Raw genomic sequence first — 15,935 nt, 5'->3', positions numbered from 1 at the left:
TGCAAACACCGGGCTGCTACACGGTTTGTAGCCATTATATCATTTAACTTTCAAAAAAATCCTCCAATAGTGATAATTATTACATCCCATTTTGTAGATTAGAAAACTAAGGCTTGGGGAGATCAAGGTCATACAGTCAAGACTCAAACGCAGGTGTGTCTTGCTTCAAAGCCTATATTCCTTCCACTAATTCTTAGTTTCCTAGTGCTGCTAAAACAGAAATACCACAAGTGAATGGCTTTAACAAAGAGAAATTTATTCTCTCACGTCTAGGAGGCCAGAAGTCTAAATTCAGGGTGTCAGCTCCAGGGGAAGGCTTTCTCTCTCTCTCTTGGCTCTGGGGAAAGGTCCTTGTCATCAATCGTCTGCTGGTCTAGGAGATTCTCAACGCAGGGACCTGGGCGCCCCTCTTGGTTCTTCATTCCTGGTGGTAGGAGCCCTGGTGGTGCAGTAGTTAAAGCGATCGACTGCTAACCGAAACGCTGGCAGTTCAAAACCACCAGAGGCTCCATAGGAGAAAGATGTGGCAGTCTGCTTCCGCAGAGTTACAGCTTCGTAAACCTTATAGGGTTGCTATCAGTCAGAATCAACTTGAGGCAGTGTTTTTTTTTTTTTTTTTATGTACTGGAAAAAGGAGTTAAAATATCTAAACTAATCCAAGGACATCCAGAAGAAATGCACGGTCTTCAAATGAAAGGTAACACTCCTCTTCCTTCTTAAGGTGAATAAAGTATTATCAGCAGTAATTACAAGGGGCTAAAGTCAAGACTTTTGAAAAGATTAATATTAGGACTACTCACCAATTCTGTATTATTTTAAATAGTTTAAAACTGCTTCCCCTTCACCTTTTCCTCATCCTACACAGCAAACACAAAGCCTAAGCGGGTCAGAGTTCATTCCACGTATTCCGTAATGCCCGGATCACTACCAAAGCATTGCTCAATCCTCCCTCCTGAAAATCGCTGCCACAAAACAACCTAATTCCAAAAAAAGAGTGTTAAAAGAACTAAAGGTAAACAATCTAAATAAACATCAATAACAACATCTTAAAGATCAGTTTTATAACTGATATAATAGCGCAGTAAATAGTAAACCAAAAAACCAAATCCAGTGCCGTCGGGTCGATTCTGACTCACAGCGATCCTACAGGACAGAGTAGAACTACCCCATAGAGTTTCCGAGGAGCTCCTGGAGGATTCAACTGCTGACCCTTTGGTTAGCAGCCATAACACTTAACCACTATGCCACAGGGGTTTCCGCAGTAAACAGTACTAAGGGTTAAGCTGAAGTATAATCCTAAAGTACAGCTTATTCCATTATCAAACTGGAAATCAGGTTTAAGATTTAGTAACCAGCTCAGGCTCCTGAGAGCTGCTTCATAATCAGACATAGAGGGGAACCAGACAACCTTCCCAATAACACCAATTGCAAAAGACAGATTTAACTATGTAGAAAAAAAAAATGCCACTCTTTTCGTGGCACTTTAACCTTTCAATTGTAACATATTTTCTCATTTGATTAGTTATAGGCTTAAAAGAGACCTCAGAAAACAACTGATTTAGCCTCCAGCCAATTAAGTATTATTACACCCCACTTTATGAAAGAAGTAACAGAATTCTAGAGCAGTCAGAGCGTAAAGAGTTGGAGGGATGACGATCTTCCAGCTTCTTATAGACTTTTTTTCAACCACAACAACACGGCTTTTCCCGTAGGATAAAGATCTAACATTTGCTGAGAGGGCTAACATTTACTGCGCCACCGTGAAGAACCAAGCATGTATGCTATCTTTAATCCTCACGTCGACCACCTTTTACAGAAACGAGGTCAGAGAGATGGATTCTGCCCCATCTCACAGAACTAAAATCCAGGTCTGTCTACACAGCAAGGTCCAAGGAGAGCCTGTTGAGTCATTTCACAACTGAGGGGAAATTTAAAGAAACAAGCGACCCCGGGGACGAGGACGGGCCTTCTCCCGCTGGCAGCCGGGCGACCCGTGCAGTGCGGGGGACGGCTCCCTCTGCCGCAGCTGAAGGAAGTGACCTTTCCTGCAAACCCTCCGGCCGCACTGGCCGCTCTGCCGGTCGGCTAGCTCCGCGAGCGGAAAGGGGAGAACGAGGCACCGTGGCGGGGCAGTGGCCGAGACCACCAGACCCGAACGGCCGGCTCGAGTGGGAGCGGTGCGCAGGAGAGGGACGCCGAATTCAGAGCCACGGCTGTGGGAGAGGTGTTGGAGGAGAGGAGGTAAAATGCAGAGGCTGCAAGGGCAGACGGATTCACGCCAGGGAGGGCAGGGCTCGGCGCTGAGGGTGGTGCCCCCGGCCACGGGCTCGTCAGTGAGCAGCCACCGACACCGGAGGGACAGAAGGGAAGGTGTCGGTGGGAGCCACTCTGGCCATTACCTGCCGGGTGGTTGTACAGCGGCCGCAGTCTCTCCGGCAGCATCAGCTCCACCTTATCTAGGACCCGGTGGTAGGTGGCCCGTAGGCCTCGGGCGCCGGCGGCCGCCATTTCCGCCGCCGAATAATTGTGGGCAGCCGGATGGGAGAGTCGTCGTGTCCTTTTCTCTGGCTGACAGCGAAGGGCAGCTCGTCACCTTCCCCAGGCACAGCGCCTCGCGCCCTCCTCTCTCCTAGGGTGCCCTTCCCGCAGCGCGCTCTGCTCTCTGCGCGCCACCCAGGGGCAGGAAAGCGAGGGGGAGGAGGCTCCGCGAAGGTCCACCCTGGTTCCGCCCCCTGCCCTCGGGCGGCTGAGGCGGAGGAGGAGTCATGGCAACAGGTGCCAAAGAGATTGCCTCACCGAGTCCTCCTGTCCCTGCGGCAGCGCGCTTGCGCAGGCGCAGCTGCCCACGGTGATTGGCTCGCTGCGCGGCCCGAGCAGGTTGAGGCGGGAAGCTCTAACTTCTCCTTTTTGTCCTCGAGGCCATGTTGGTGAAGGGAAAGTGAAGCTACAACCAGCTTCTAATCTCCCGTAGTTAAAATGGGCTTTTCGGGCCTTCAGTGCCCTAACTGAAGATGACGCCGTGCAACTCTTTTCCTTGTTTTGAAACGAGATCCGTGAGCAAGAGACTGCAGATCTCAGCTCCTTCTCTCTCCATTCCTCTTTTATCTATAGAGAATTAAAAAGTTGGCTAGAATGGCCTGAAGCCACTTCTCTAAGGTGAGGGCAGCCGTCGCGCACACCGGCCTCACTCCCTGGGGTGGTCCTCATCTCGCGAGAAGGGCTTGAAGGGGAGGGAGTCGAGGACGAGGAGAGGGAGGAGTCCCTCCCGCCTCCGCCTCCTGCTGGAGGGGAGCCGAGGGAGGGGACTGTTGCTGATCTCTGGATGTTCTGGGTAGTCTGAGGAGAGTATGAGGCGAGCTCTGGCCCGGGTGCGGCCGGGTTTGAGAGGCGAAGGCGGTGCCGCCGCCGCCGCCATCTAAGTCGCCGTGCCTACGAGGCCCTGCGCGCGGATGGTGCCGGTGCGGCTGGGGTGTTGATCGCGTGTCCCCTCCCTCTTCTCCCCTCCTCCATTCGGGGGTCTCCCCTCCTACCCCGGCTCCGCAGAGCCATGCCTCGGGGTGGCTGCTGCCCACACCTGTTGTGGGACGTAAGGAAAAGGTCCCTCGGGCTAGAGGACCCGTCCCGGCTGCGGAGCCGCTACCTGGGTGAGCGGGGCCCCGGGGCGGAGGCGCCGAAGTCGCCGCCCGAGGTTGGGGGAGGGGGCCGCGCCGCGGTGGCTGTTGGAGGTGGGACAGCGCCTCAGCAGGGGCGCTCCGGCGTCTCTGGGGTGCTGGTTGGGACCCCTGCCGGCGGACCCCGCGCCCGTGTCCTCCTAAGACTAAGCCCGGCTTTCATGCCGCCGGCCGCCGCCCTTTCTGGGTTTTCCTCAGGGGGCCGGGCAGGGGGGCGGACTGTATTGGGGAGGAAAGGGGTCGGGGTCGCTTCCAGGGTGGTACTCGCGAGGAGATTTGCAGAGTCCCGCGGGGCCGCTACGTTTGTAGCGAAACTTCTGCTTTTCTCCTACGCTCCCGGCTTAGCCGAAGGACCCAAGTTTTTGTGGATTCCCCTCTCCCCTCAATCTTGGGAGGGTTTGTGTCGCCTGCGACGCCTTGAGCACCCTCAGGGACTCGACGGCCCTAAGAGACTCGGCGAAAACTGTTCTGTGGCTCCGAGCCAAAGCGAAAAGTGATAGCCGAGCCCACTCCACCCCCGCGCGCTGCCCTGCTCCGCTCGCAGTTCAGTTCCTTTCGTCCGCCCTAAGGTGGTGTAGGGTTTCACGTTCCTATTCCCACTCCGGTAAGACACACTTGGCATTTACTGTTTCTTAGTTAAGCTTTCTAAAAACAACCTTCAACACTTGAGGGAACAGTCTTCTACTTTTTTCGTTTTGGATAGCATGGTTTTGTGAAGATTCTGGGTCACGCCTGAGCTAAATGAAACGTCCAGTTTCTTAAAACGGGCTGTATTTTAGTAAGGAGCTTTTTAGTTTTCTTCTCTATACTGTTTCCATTAGAGTCTGAGTTCTCTCCCTCGCCTCGCCCGTGTGTGTGTGTCTGTGTCTTAAAGATAAGACAACACCAAATGAAAATTGTTTTCTTTCCAGTTTCGTTACTTTTTGCTATGTGTTGTTGTCATTTGATTTTGACTTAAATAGAAAAAAATGAAATCTCATTACAGCCCACGGTTCTGGTTTGTAAATTATTTGAGAGAAGGTAGCCTGCATTTTTTATCTGCTCCCTTTTTTTTTCTTTTTGTCTTAAGCAACTTATTAGTACTTTCTCCTTGTAAAAACTCAGGCAATTAAAATGAAGACAAAATCCCTGTGATCCCTCGCATTCCGTTTTATCTCCATTCCTTTAGAAGTAACAAGGTTATCTGATGGCTGAATATTCTTTTAGACCTTTTTCTTTGCGTTCTTACAAGCATATTACATGTACATACTGAAATGCTGTAATTTTGTGTGCGCCCTGTATCCATGGTGTTAGATTGTCAGAATTGTTTTGCTGCTTGCTTTTCCTACCACTTCCTCCTGGAGATCTTTCTGTGGCAGTAAAAATAGAGCCATTCAGTTTTTAAACTTGTATAATATTTCGTAGTACGAAGGTGTCATTGTCAGCTCAACCTTTCCTCTTTAAATGGACATTTGCTGTTACTGCATTGCAATGAGTATCCTTGTACGTGCCTTTTGTCAGTTTGTTCTAGGAGAAGTACCTGGAGTGTTGATTACGGTAATTATTTTTATATTAAAAAATTGTACAGTTTTTTTGTAACCATTAACCTAAAAAAGTGCGATATTTCAAATATTTGAAAATAGCTTGTAAAGTAATTTCTTGGCCTTCACTCTTAGTAGACCTCTTTACACCGTTAGTTTATCCAACTCTTCCACAGTAAAATATTGAGTTTAGAGTGAAGAAACAGCAAAGTCCACATTAAACAAACAAAACAAAACAAAAAAACCCCAACCCGCTGCAATGGAGTTGATTCCAACTCATAGCTATGCTACAGGACAAAGTAGAACTGCCCCATATGGTTTCCAAGGAGCACCTGTAGATTAGAACTGCCAGCCTTTTGGTTTGCAGCTGTAGGTCTTAACCACTACGCCACCAGGGTTTACAAATCCTCATTAGTTAAAGAGGTGTTGAGGATGACTTTTTGAAGTACGCCTTATAAAGCATTCTTTTAAAAGGCCAAGGACTAGCCATGCAGCTAGAAAGTAAATAGACTCTTGTCTTTATAAACATTTTAATTGTGTTTATCTATAGAACTGTATGTTTAATGTTTTTCTAGTTTATTTTCATTATTTGTGTTTCTAATAATGAATTTCTGCTAAATAACAGTAAAATTGTGTTTTCTTGTAACAGTTACGTTTCAAATTATTTTGCCATAGAATGTGTCTTTTCTATAGTAGTATACAACCTTTGTAGTTGGATTTTATTTAAATTTGATTAACTACCTCTCTTCTCATCAAAAAAAAAAAAAATTATAGCTAAAAAAAAAGTCCTTTTATGGAATGAAGATAAATAACTGATATGTTATTTAGGAGAAAAGGATGTCTTTACTGTAGCCCCTAGATTCACAAGGTTCACCGGAGCAAATAGAGTGTTGTTTTTAGCCTACCAGGAATTCAGAGGTGTAGTTGGGGAGTGTAATCTTTATGAGCCTGATCTAAGTTCCAGCATAGGATTTTTTTAAGAAAGAGTATTCTTTCCAGAGTAAGTGACAACTATAGGTTTAAATATTTCATTTTCTCGGATACTATATACAAGTTGTAAAGTAATGTTTTTGGAATCCAGTGATATAATTTATTAGCTACACGTATTTCATCTTACTATGTATATACAATGCATATAAAATTTTATAAAGATGAACATTGCTTATTAAAAAAGCTAGCATTTCTGTACATTTCCTTTGACTCAGTATGTGTTATAAGTTCTACTCATTTCTCTCAGTTTTGCTATTCTTGCCTATAACTGTAATTTAAACTTTCTAATCTTTCTGAATTAAAAGAAAATAATTGAAGAAAGGAGCCCTGGTGGCGCAGGGGTTAAAAGCTTGGCTGCTAACCAGAACGTCAGCAGTTTGAGTCCACCAGTTGCTCCTTGGAAACTCAATTGGTCAGTTCAACTCTGTCCTTTTGAAGAAAAGGTAATTTTAAAGAACTTTTCAAGGGATTTGTTTACTATAATGTATAAAATACTATGAAATATGAAATGCCTAAATTATGATTAGTCAGCCAGTGACTAATTTTTAGTGGAGTTTGAATAATAAACTCTCTTTGCAAGGGGTTTAGGAAGTCAGTGCCCTTTGCATATCGTTCTAGCCAGTATGTATTGAAAGGTGATTTTGCATTGAAATTACTCTTTAGCATATCTTGAATACATCTACATTCTGAATTACTAGGTTCTTCACAATGTAAATTACTAGGTTCTTCACAATGTTTTGCCAAGTTACAATATATTTATATGAAGGAAAAGTTAGTGGAGTATTTGTATTTTTTTCTCTTAGTCTTGAAATTTTAATGAAAGCTGAAAAATAACTGTCAAATATGACAAACATAAACCAGAGTGTACTGATGATTCCTTGAAATAGACCACTGAAGGGCTTTTAGCAACCCTGACAACTGCAGACAATGTGGTAGCTCTTCTGAGGATTTCATCCGTCCTTGGTAGAGGGGAATTGAGTTAAAAGTGCTTAGAGAGAATAGGAGCTTCTGGAAGCGTGGAACTTACGTTACAGATATGTTTTAGATTGACGTTTTTCAAATGTTTTGACTACGATCGCAATAATAATATATTTGCATGACAACTCATGATACATGTACAACAAAAATAAAAGGTTTATCTTATTTGTAACAATTTTTGTTGTTGGGTGCTGTTGAGTCCGTTCTGACTCACAGCGACCCTATGGGACAGAGTAGAACTGTCCCATAGGGTTTTCAAGGAGTGGCTGGTGGATTTGAACTGCCGAACTTTTGGTTAGCAGCTGAGCCCTTAACCACTAGGCCACCAGGGCTCCATTGTTAACGATAGGGTGCAGAATAACATATACATCCATTCCATTTATCCTTACTAGAGATCATTAAAAAGAAAGTTTCACTATTTATATCTTGCCAGTTAACCACTAACAGTGCTTTAAAAAACAAAATCTGCTTCAAGTACTTGGAAACGCCACCCACCCTGGTGTTGAAGTCAGTCATATTCAATTACAATTGTAAATGATAAACACCAACTAGAACAGTTTTACAAATCTCAAACTCGGTATTGGGTATTCTGTTGCACCAGCACCAACCTTAGATTCCCTATTATCAGCATTCCTTTGCCCTCTTGCCTTCTAGTCCGTGCTCCAGGGCTGGTGTGCTCCTTTAGTCTCGTTTTGTTTTATGGGCCTATCCAGTCATTACTGAGCTGTAAGGATGTCCTGGGGCCATACATTCAGGGTTTCTCCAGTCAGTCAGGCCAGCAAGTCTGGTCTTTCTTTTTGAGTTAGAGTTTTGTTCTACATTTTTCTCCAGCTCTGTCCAGGACTCTCTATTGTGATCCCTGTCAGAGCAGCCATCGGTGGTAGCCGCGTACCATCTAGTTGTACTGGATTCAGTCTGGTGGAGGCCATGGTAGATGTGGTCCATTAGTCCTTCCTGAGAATTTTTATCAGAACAGGTGTTGGACTTTATCAGATGCCTTTTTTGTGTCCATTGAGATGATCGTGTGATTATTTTCTTTATGCAGTGGATTATGTTGATTGATTTTCTAATGTTGAAGCATCCTTGCATATCTGGTATGAATCCCACTTGGTCGTGGTGTATTACGTTTTTGGTGAACTTTGCTGAGAATTTTTGCATCTATGTTCATGAGAGATACTGGTCTGTAATTTTCCCTTTGTGTGGTGTCTTTGCCTGGTTTTTGTATCGGTTATGCTGAATTCATGGAATGAATTCTGGAGTATTCCTTCCTTTTCTGTGCTCTGAAATAGTTTGAGTAGTTCTGGTGTGACCTCTTCTCTGAATGTTTGGTAGAATTCTCCAGTGAAGTCATATGGACAAGGGATTTTTTTTGTTGGGAATTTTTTTTATTACCTTTTCCATCTCTTCTCTTGTTATGGGTCTGTTCAGATTTTCAACCTCAGTTTGCATTAGTTTAGGTAGGTAGTGTGTTTGTAGAAATTTGTCCATTTCCTCTAGGTTCTTGAATTTGTTGGCGTACAGTTTTTTATGATGCTTTTTATTTCAGTGGGGTCTGTTGTAATGTCTTCCATCTCATTTAAGTGGTTATTTTCTTCCTCTCCTGTTTTTCTTTTGTTAATTTGGCCAATGGTTTGTCGATTTTGTTGATATTTTTAAATAACCAACTTATGGTTTTGTTGATTCTTTGTATCATTTTCTGTTCTCTATTTTATTTATTTCTGCCCTAATCTTTAACGTTTCCTTTCTGTTTATCTGGAAGTGCCCTGATTTTGCCATCATATTTGAGAGAGAGTTTTGCAGGATATATTCTTGGCTGGCAGTTTTCTTTCTTCAAGGTTTTTTGTGTGTGTGTGTATGTGTCACCTATTGTCTTCTTGCCTGCATAGCTTCTGCTGAGTAATTGCAGTTTAGTCTTAGTCCCGTTTGTAAATGACTTCGTTTTTCCTGAGCTGTTCTCAGGACTCTTTGTCTTTGGTTTTGCAAACTGTGATTATGGTATGTCTTGGTGACTCTCTTTTGGGGTCCATCCTGTAAGGGCTTCATTGAGCTTCTTGGATGGTTAGCTCTTTGTCTTTCATGATATTTGGGAAGTTTTCTACCCACAAATCTTCAACAATCTTCTGTGTTTTCCACTTCCTCCCCCTGTTCTGGAACTCTGATCACATGTAAATTTCTGCTCTTGATTGCATCCGACATAGTTCTTAGGTTTTTTTCACCCTTTTCTGTGAAATTTCTTCAGACAAAGTGACCTCCATGCATGTCTTCAGTCTTGCTGATTCTGGTTTTCGTTGTTTAAAATTTGCACCTGAGACTTTTTATTGAGTTGTCTATTTCTGAAGTTTTGTTATTTATCTTTTGGATTTCTAGTTGCCATTTTTGTATGATTTCTAATTATTTATTTTGTCACTATATTCTTGTATCATTTTCTTGAACTCCTCTATTGTTTTATCTGTGTTTTCCTTGATTTTGGCTATTTTTTCCATGGTTTTGTCTGTTTCTCTTGATCTCTTTCCTAATTTATTGGCAAGCCCTGAATATTAGTTTTTTGAATTCCATATCAGGTTGTTGTTCTGCTTTTTCTTCTACCGGAAGGTCATCTGATTATTTTGTTCACTTGCTGGAGCCATGTTGTCCTGCTTTTTTATATTGTCTGCTGCCTCCAAGACATTAAGGTATTATTTTCTTTCTTTATTAAGAAAGAAAAAATAGTATGTTAAACTGGATGTGCATTAGAGCTGGCGAGTGGGGATGGGGCGAATCCAAGGGGAGGTGGCTTATGGGGCTAGATGCGATTGGAAAAGAGAGAAAAAAGTGATTGAGTGGTGGGAGTTGGTGGGTGGAGGCTGTGCGAATCCTGGATAGCAGTAGGCTGGTGGCAGGCGGGGAGGTGGCATACGGGGCTAATTGAAAGGAAAAAGAAAAGGAAGATAGAGAAAAGAAAAGAGAAACATTAAAAATAAAACAAGAAAAATAGATTAAAAAAACTGATGGCGTGGTGGGGGCTGGTGAGTGGAGGCAGGGCAGACCTAAGGCCCTGTGATGCATGAGGTTTGGTGGGAGGGAGAAAGAAGAGAAAAAAAATAAAGCAAAAAAAAAAAAAAAATGGTGGCACAGCAGGAGCCAATGGGTGGAAGTAGGTGTACCTGGAGCGGCAGTTGGCAGGTGGCTGTCTAGCCTAGACAGTGTGGTGTCGCCTGGTGGGAAAGGTGGTGTTAGCATGTGGGGCTAGGTAGGAGGGAGATAGAAAAGCAAGAAAGGGAAAAAAGAAAAAAAAATGGCACAGTGTGGACCCAGGGTGGCAGGCTGGTTGCACTCTAGCCTAAACAGCATGTGGTGACAAGGTAGGAAGGGGTAGAGGTGGCATACAGGGCTAGATAGGTGGGAGAAAGAAAAGGAAGGCAGGGATGAAAAGGTGCTGTGTCAGCCGAAGGGTTGGGGTGGGGTAGACCTGGGTTGGCATCAGGCTGGTGCCTCCCTAGCTAAGCAGCACAGCATGGTGTTGCCTGTTAGAAAGGGTGGAGGTAGCGAGTGGGGCTAGGTGGGAGTGAGAAAGAAAAGGTACAAAGGGAAAAAAGTGGCGCCACGGGAGCTGGCCAGTGAGGGTGGGGCAGACCTCGGGTAGTGGCGGGTCAGTAGCTCTCTAGCCGAGCAGCGTGGTGTGGCTTGTATGAAAGGTGTAGATGTGGCATACATGGCTAGGTGAGTGGGAGAAAGAAAAGGAAGACGGGATGGGGGGGGAGTGCGGGGGGAAATGACGCAGTGGGAGCTCGCGGGTGGAGGCAAGGCGGACCCAGGGTAGCGGTGTGCTGGTGGCTCTCTAGCTGGGCAGTGAGTTGTGGCCCATAGGGAAGGTGTGGAGTTGGCCTATGGGGCAGAAGGGCGAGGGGTGAGAGAACGTGTTTCCCTGATTACTGAGTACCCTGTCTCCTCTTCAAAGCTCCATGATGTTGTCTTCCCATACTCCCGGTCCAGCGTCTTTGCTGGCTGTGTTCCAAGATGGCAAGGCTGTGCTGTGTTTAGTTGGCAGGGGATCTCCCCCCCGCCCCGAATCTCTTATTGTTCTCTGTTTTCCATCAGTTTTTTCTTCCATTCGAGTTCTTTATCCTTTCATTTGATGCTTAGGGTTCTGAGATGGACAATCTTACCTGTTTTACTTATTCAGGTGTTTGCTGTAGAGGATCAGAATAGTGTGTCTGTCTCTGGTACCATTTTGGCTCCACCCTTCCCTATGACCCATTTTGAGCCAATTTTTGTGAAAGATACAAGGTCTGTGCCTAGGGTCATGTTATGTGTGGATGTCTAGTTTTTCAGTGCCATTTGTTGAAGACTATCCTTTCTACATTGAGTTGCCTTTTCTCCTCTATATTTTTCTTAACAATAAATTGTGTGATTTATTTAGTTTTTTCTTTCTACCCAGGAAGAAGAGAATTTATCCAAAGATTAAAACTTGAAGCAACCCTGAATGTACATGATGGCTGTGTAAGTAATAGTTACTTCTACTATGGAACATTTTAATAGTGTTTTAATGTTCAATGAAATGCCTGAATTCTCCCAGACAGGATTGTGACTAACTATAACAACATGAGAGAATAAAATTTTACATTAAAACATAAAAAGAATATTTTGAAATTAGAAGAGACTACAGAAGATTTTTTTTTTTGAAGTGAAGATGAGTGTTTTCTAATATCAAAATGCTTCCATCTCTTTCATGTTGCTGAAGCTGCTTTGTCACTAGTTATCTTCACGTTTCCAGATCTAGTGGTCACTTTTCAGAAACTTTAGACATCGAGCACACCCTCTTTTTCTGTTGATTTATGCTGATACCACTCTCTCATGGTTTTTTTTTTTCCTATCTCGTTAGTTGACTGTATCTTCTCTGTCTTCTTAACTGAACCTTCTACTTCTTGACCTTCAAAAACTATTCTGTTCTGGCACCTCCCACCTCCTTTCTTCATCTCTGTGACTCTGTCCAGTCCCGTGGCTTTAAAAAACCATGACAACAGCCTCTTCTTGGAACTCCACATTCATATATTGAATTATCTACATACATTTCTACTTGCACGTCTGATAGGCACTCCAAATTTAACAGGGCCAAAACAACCCTTTTCATTTTAATTTTTATTAGGAAAATTTTCAAACATATTTTTCATATACTCAACACATGGATTTAACAGTTAAGGTTTAGCCACATTTTCTTTTTCTGTGTCATTTTTCTTTTCAGTGCTAGAGTGTTTTAATGCCAATCCCAGATGTCCTATCATTTCACCCCTGTATGTAAGCCTAAAAACTATGGACATTTTCTTATGTAACTAAAATGCCATTATATAATCTATAACAAGATTAACAGTATTTCTTTTGTGTGTGTCGTCTAATATACAGTCTGTAACCAAATTTCCCTGATTGTTTAAAAACAGCTTTTTATTTTTTGTTCGGAAGAGAATCTAAGCAAAGTCCATACATTGATTGCTGTGTGTCTTGAATCTGTTTATCTAGAGCAGTCTTCCGCCTTTTCGTCCCCTGCCATTGACTTGTTATAGAAACTGAATCAGTTTTTGTATAAAATGTCCACTATTCTAGATTTCTTTGCTTGTTTCAATCTTGTGATGTCATCTACCTTGTTTCTATAAACTTTGTATTTTCTGTAACTGAAAGTTACCCCTAGAGACTTAATTAGATTTAGATTCAACTTTTTTGCGGGAATACTTATAGGTGATCTTCTGTGCTTCATGTTGTATTACATAAGGAGGCGCGTAGTATCTGAATTCTTGCTTTTAATGATGATATTATTCATTACGTAATATCTTAATACATTATTTTTGTTTCGCTAAATCTGTAGTCCTCGACATTTCAATGAATGGCATCGATATTCATCATGCTGTTTAATCTGAAGATTTCAAGTTATCTTTGATCCTTCTCTTTGCTTCAAGTTTTATATCCAATGTATTTACAAATCAACTCTACTTCCAGAATATATCTGGAATCTATTTACTTCTCTCTGTCTGTTTACTACCACCTAATTTAGGCTATCTTCTCTTTTGTGGACTATTACAACATCATCTTACTTAGTCTTCTGTATTTCATTTGTGTTTCCCTATAATTCATTCAACACAGAGATGGAATGCATACAAACCTATTCATGTCAACTGTTTTATTATATATTTTCTTTTTTTTGCCCTAGGGGTGTAAGACTTATAGTATGGTTGACAAAGGCAGAAGGGAAGAGATACATCTTTACCGATACAAACCTGATGATCTGAGCTTGCTAGGCTGATTATTGATTTGAGAACCAGTGTACAAGTGAGGACTAGTGATTACTGAAAATCAAAGTAAATTCATTTACATTTCTAAAGGTATCGTTCCTGTTAAATTGGGATACCGTATTTCATTACAGAAGGTGATCTAACACTGTACTTTTAAACTGTCTTTTGAAGAAACTGAGATACCACAAACAAACAAAACAACCTTCTGGAGTTTAAGGCCAAGGAATCTGTTTTTAATATTTCAGGCAATTCTGTTCTAGGTGAACCACAGACTGTACTTTGGAAATACTGCTATACCTGCTAATTGTAAACATGAGACTAAAAAGACCACCTGGGAAGAAATTATGAAGTGAAAAGAAGGCTCAGGTCCTAATCCTAAGAAACCCAACATTTAAAACTTAAGGAAAGAAATTCAAGAGGAAAAAAGTACCTATAGTCTTATCCCCAAAACTGTTATCTTTTTTTCCTGTGTATATATTTCTAATTATACTCTAAATACAGTTTAGGTATATATTATTTATTTTAAAATTTAAATTTTTTTTTGGATTCAAAGTAATACACGCTTACACCATTTATGAAAATTAACTCAAAATGGATCAATGACCTAAATATAAGAACTAAAATCATAAAACTCTTAGAAGAAAACATAGGGATAAAGCTTCAAGATCTTGTTTTTGACAGTGAATTCTTAGATATGATACCAAAGCATGAGCAACAAAAGACAAAGTAGATAAATGGAATTACATCAAAATTAAAAACTTCTGTGCATCAAAGGACTTTGTTAAGAAGGTGAAGAGCCACCCTACAGAATGGGAGAAAATACTTGGGAACCATATATCTTAATATGCAGAATATATAAAGGAGTCATACAACTCAACAACAAAAAGACAACCCAATTAAAAAATGGGCCGAAGAGTTGAATAGACATTACCCTAAAGAAGATAAACAAATGGCCAACAAGCATCCAAAAAGATGCCCAAGGAAATACAACTCAAAACCATAATGAGATACCACTCCACACCTATTAGGGTGGCTATTGTCAAAAAAAAACCCAGAAAACAAAAAGTGTTAGCACGTATGTGGAGAAGTTGGAACTGACTGTTAACTGAAAGGTTGGCAATTTGAACCCACTAGCAGTTCCGTGGGAGAAAGATGTGGCAATCTACTCCTGTAAAGATTATAGCCTAGAAAACCCTATGGGGCAGGTCTACTTTGTGATACGGGGTCGCTGTGAGTCTGTTGGGGACATTGTCTACCTCTAAACCTCCCATCCAGGCTGCCTAAGTTAGGGCCTTGGGCAGAGCATTCTCTGATAAGGAGGCTGGGAATTGGGTCACTTTCTCTCTCCCAGCTCCCTTTCCTTACCAGAGAAGCCTTCCCCCTATTCTGGGCGCACAGTAACTTTGTCTGTCTGTTGCACATGTGCGGGCACCATACGGCACCTGGCCAATCCCACTTCTATATCTGTTCTCAGCAAGGAGGAAATCGGGTCTCTTGTACTACAGCAGAAGATGGGGAGCATACCAGATTGTAAGAGCTGGCCTCGAGGGCTGGACCGAAGGACAAACAGGCTTTGCTAGGCCAAACATGAACACCCTCATGTGGTCCACTAGTTCACCACCCGTTGCTGAGTCACTCTTATGTAAGTCCCTGGCATGTAGCCACTATTGTCCACTGCCACTGTAAACCTCTGTTTTCCTACTGTGGGGCACAGAGATCTGCTTTGGTCCTGCAGCCACCCAAGACTGCCTTGTATATAAGTCTCTGTAATAAACTCCTTTGCTGCCACACTGGAGTTCCCACTTCTTTCTTCTGTCTCAGCACCCTCCATTTTGGAGGTACGTTTGATGTTACTGGTCCATGCCTGGACAGAGTTGGCATTGACCTGATGGCACACCACCACCATAACAACAACAACATGCATTGCTGGTGGGAATGTAAAATCATGCAGCTCCAGTGAAAAGTTTGGCAGTTCCTCAAAAAGTTAAGCATAAGATTACCATATGACCCAACAGTTCCACTCCTACGTGTATATACCCAAAAGACTTGAAAGCAGGGATCCACACAGATACTTGTATCCCAATGTTCATAGCATCATTATTCACAATAGCCAAAAGGTAGAAACAACCCAAGTGCCCATCAGTAGATGAATGGATAAACACAATGTAGTAAGTACATACAATAGAATATCATTCAGCCATAAAGAGAAACGAAGTTCTAATGTATGCTACAACATGGATGATAAACCTTGAAAACATGCTGAATGAAATAAGTCAGACACAGAAGAACAAATATTTTATGACCCTAGTTATATGAAATATCTAGAAATGGCCAGAGTAGGCAAATGCGATAGAGACAGAAGTTCATTAGGGGTCACCAGGGTCTAGAGGGATGAGGGGATGAGGAGTTACTGCTTAAGTGGTGCTAAGTTACTCCTAAGTGGTACTATGTATTCTGAAAGATGAAACTCAATAAGCAATGTTAGTAAGTCTTATATATACTATTCTTAGTTTTTG

General features: G+C 42.6%; 2 protein-coding genes and 1 long non-coding RNA gene across 7 annotated transcripts in view; 1 reads left to right on the top strand and 2 right to left on the bottom strand.

The window, feature by feature from the left end:
• The window catches only part of MPC2 (mitochondrial pyruvate carrier 2), a 34,928-nt gene extending 32,234 nt beyond the window's left edge, over positions 1-2,694 (bottom strand). The window contains exon 1 of the mRNA XM_003414894.4: positions 2,400-2,694. Coding sequence (XP_003414942.1) covers positions 2,400-2,508 — 109 coding nt within the window. The 5' untranslated portion in view covers positions 2,509-2,694. The remainder of the gene's footprint in view (positions 1-2,399) is intronic.
• Positions 592-2,393, bottom strand: LOC135230833 (uncharacterized). The gene is made up of 2 exons (XR_010321607.1): positions 801-2,393; positions 592-715 (listed from the first exon to the last, which is right to left on the bottom strand). It is a non-coding gene; the product is annotated as an uncharacterized LOC135230833 (long non-coding RNA).
• Positions 2,695-3,242: 548 nt separating the features above from the next.
• DCAF6 (DDB1 and CUL4 associated factor 6) overlaps positions 3,243-15,935 on the top strand; it is a 163,529-nt gene continuing 150,836 nt past the window's right edge. The window contains exons 1-2 of one of the 5 annotated variants that reach the window (XM_023554274.2): positions 3,243-3,644; positions 11,577-11,638. In XM_023554274.2, coding sequence (XP_023410042.1) covers positions 3,548-3,644; positions 11,577-11,638 — 159 coding nt within the window. In that variant the 5' untranslated portion in view covers positions 3,243-3,547. The remainder of the gene's footprint in view (positions 3,645-11,576; positions 11,639-15,935) is intronic. The other 4 variants (XM_064282975.1, XM_064282976.1, XM_010594985.3 and 1 more) reach the window with 4 other exon arrangements.

Source organism: Loxodonta africana, chromosome 3 (assembly GCF_030014295.1).
Source record: "Loxodonta africana isolate mLoxAfr1 chromosome 3, mLoxAfr1.hap2, whole genome shotgun sequence".
NCBI lineage: Eukaryota > Metazoa > Chordata > Mammalia > Proboscidea > Elephantidae > Loxodonta > Loxodonta africana.
This window is presented reverse-complemented; position numbering and strand designations above follow the sequence as displayed.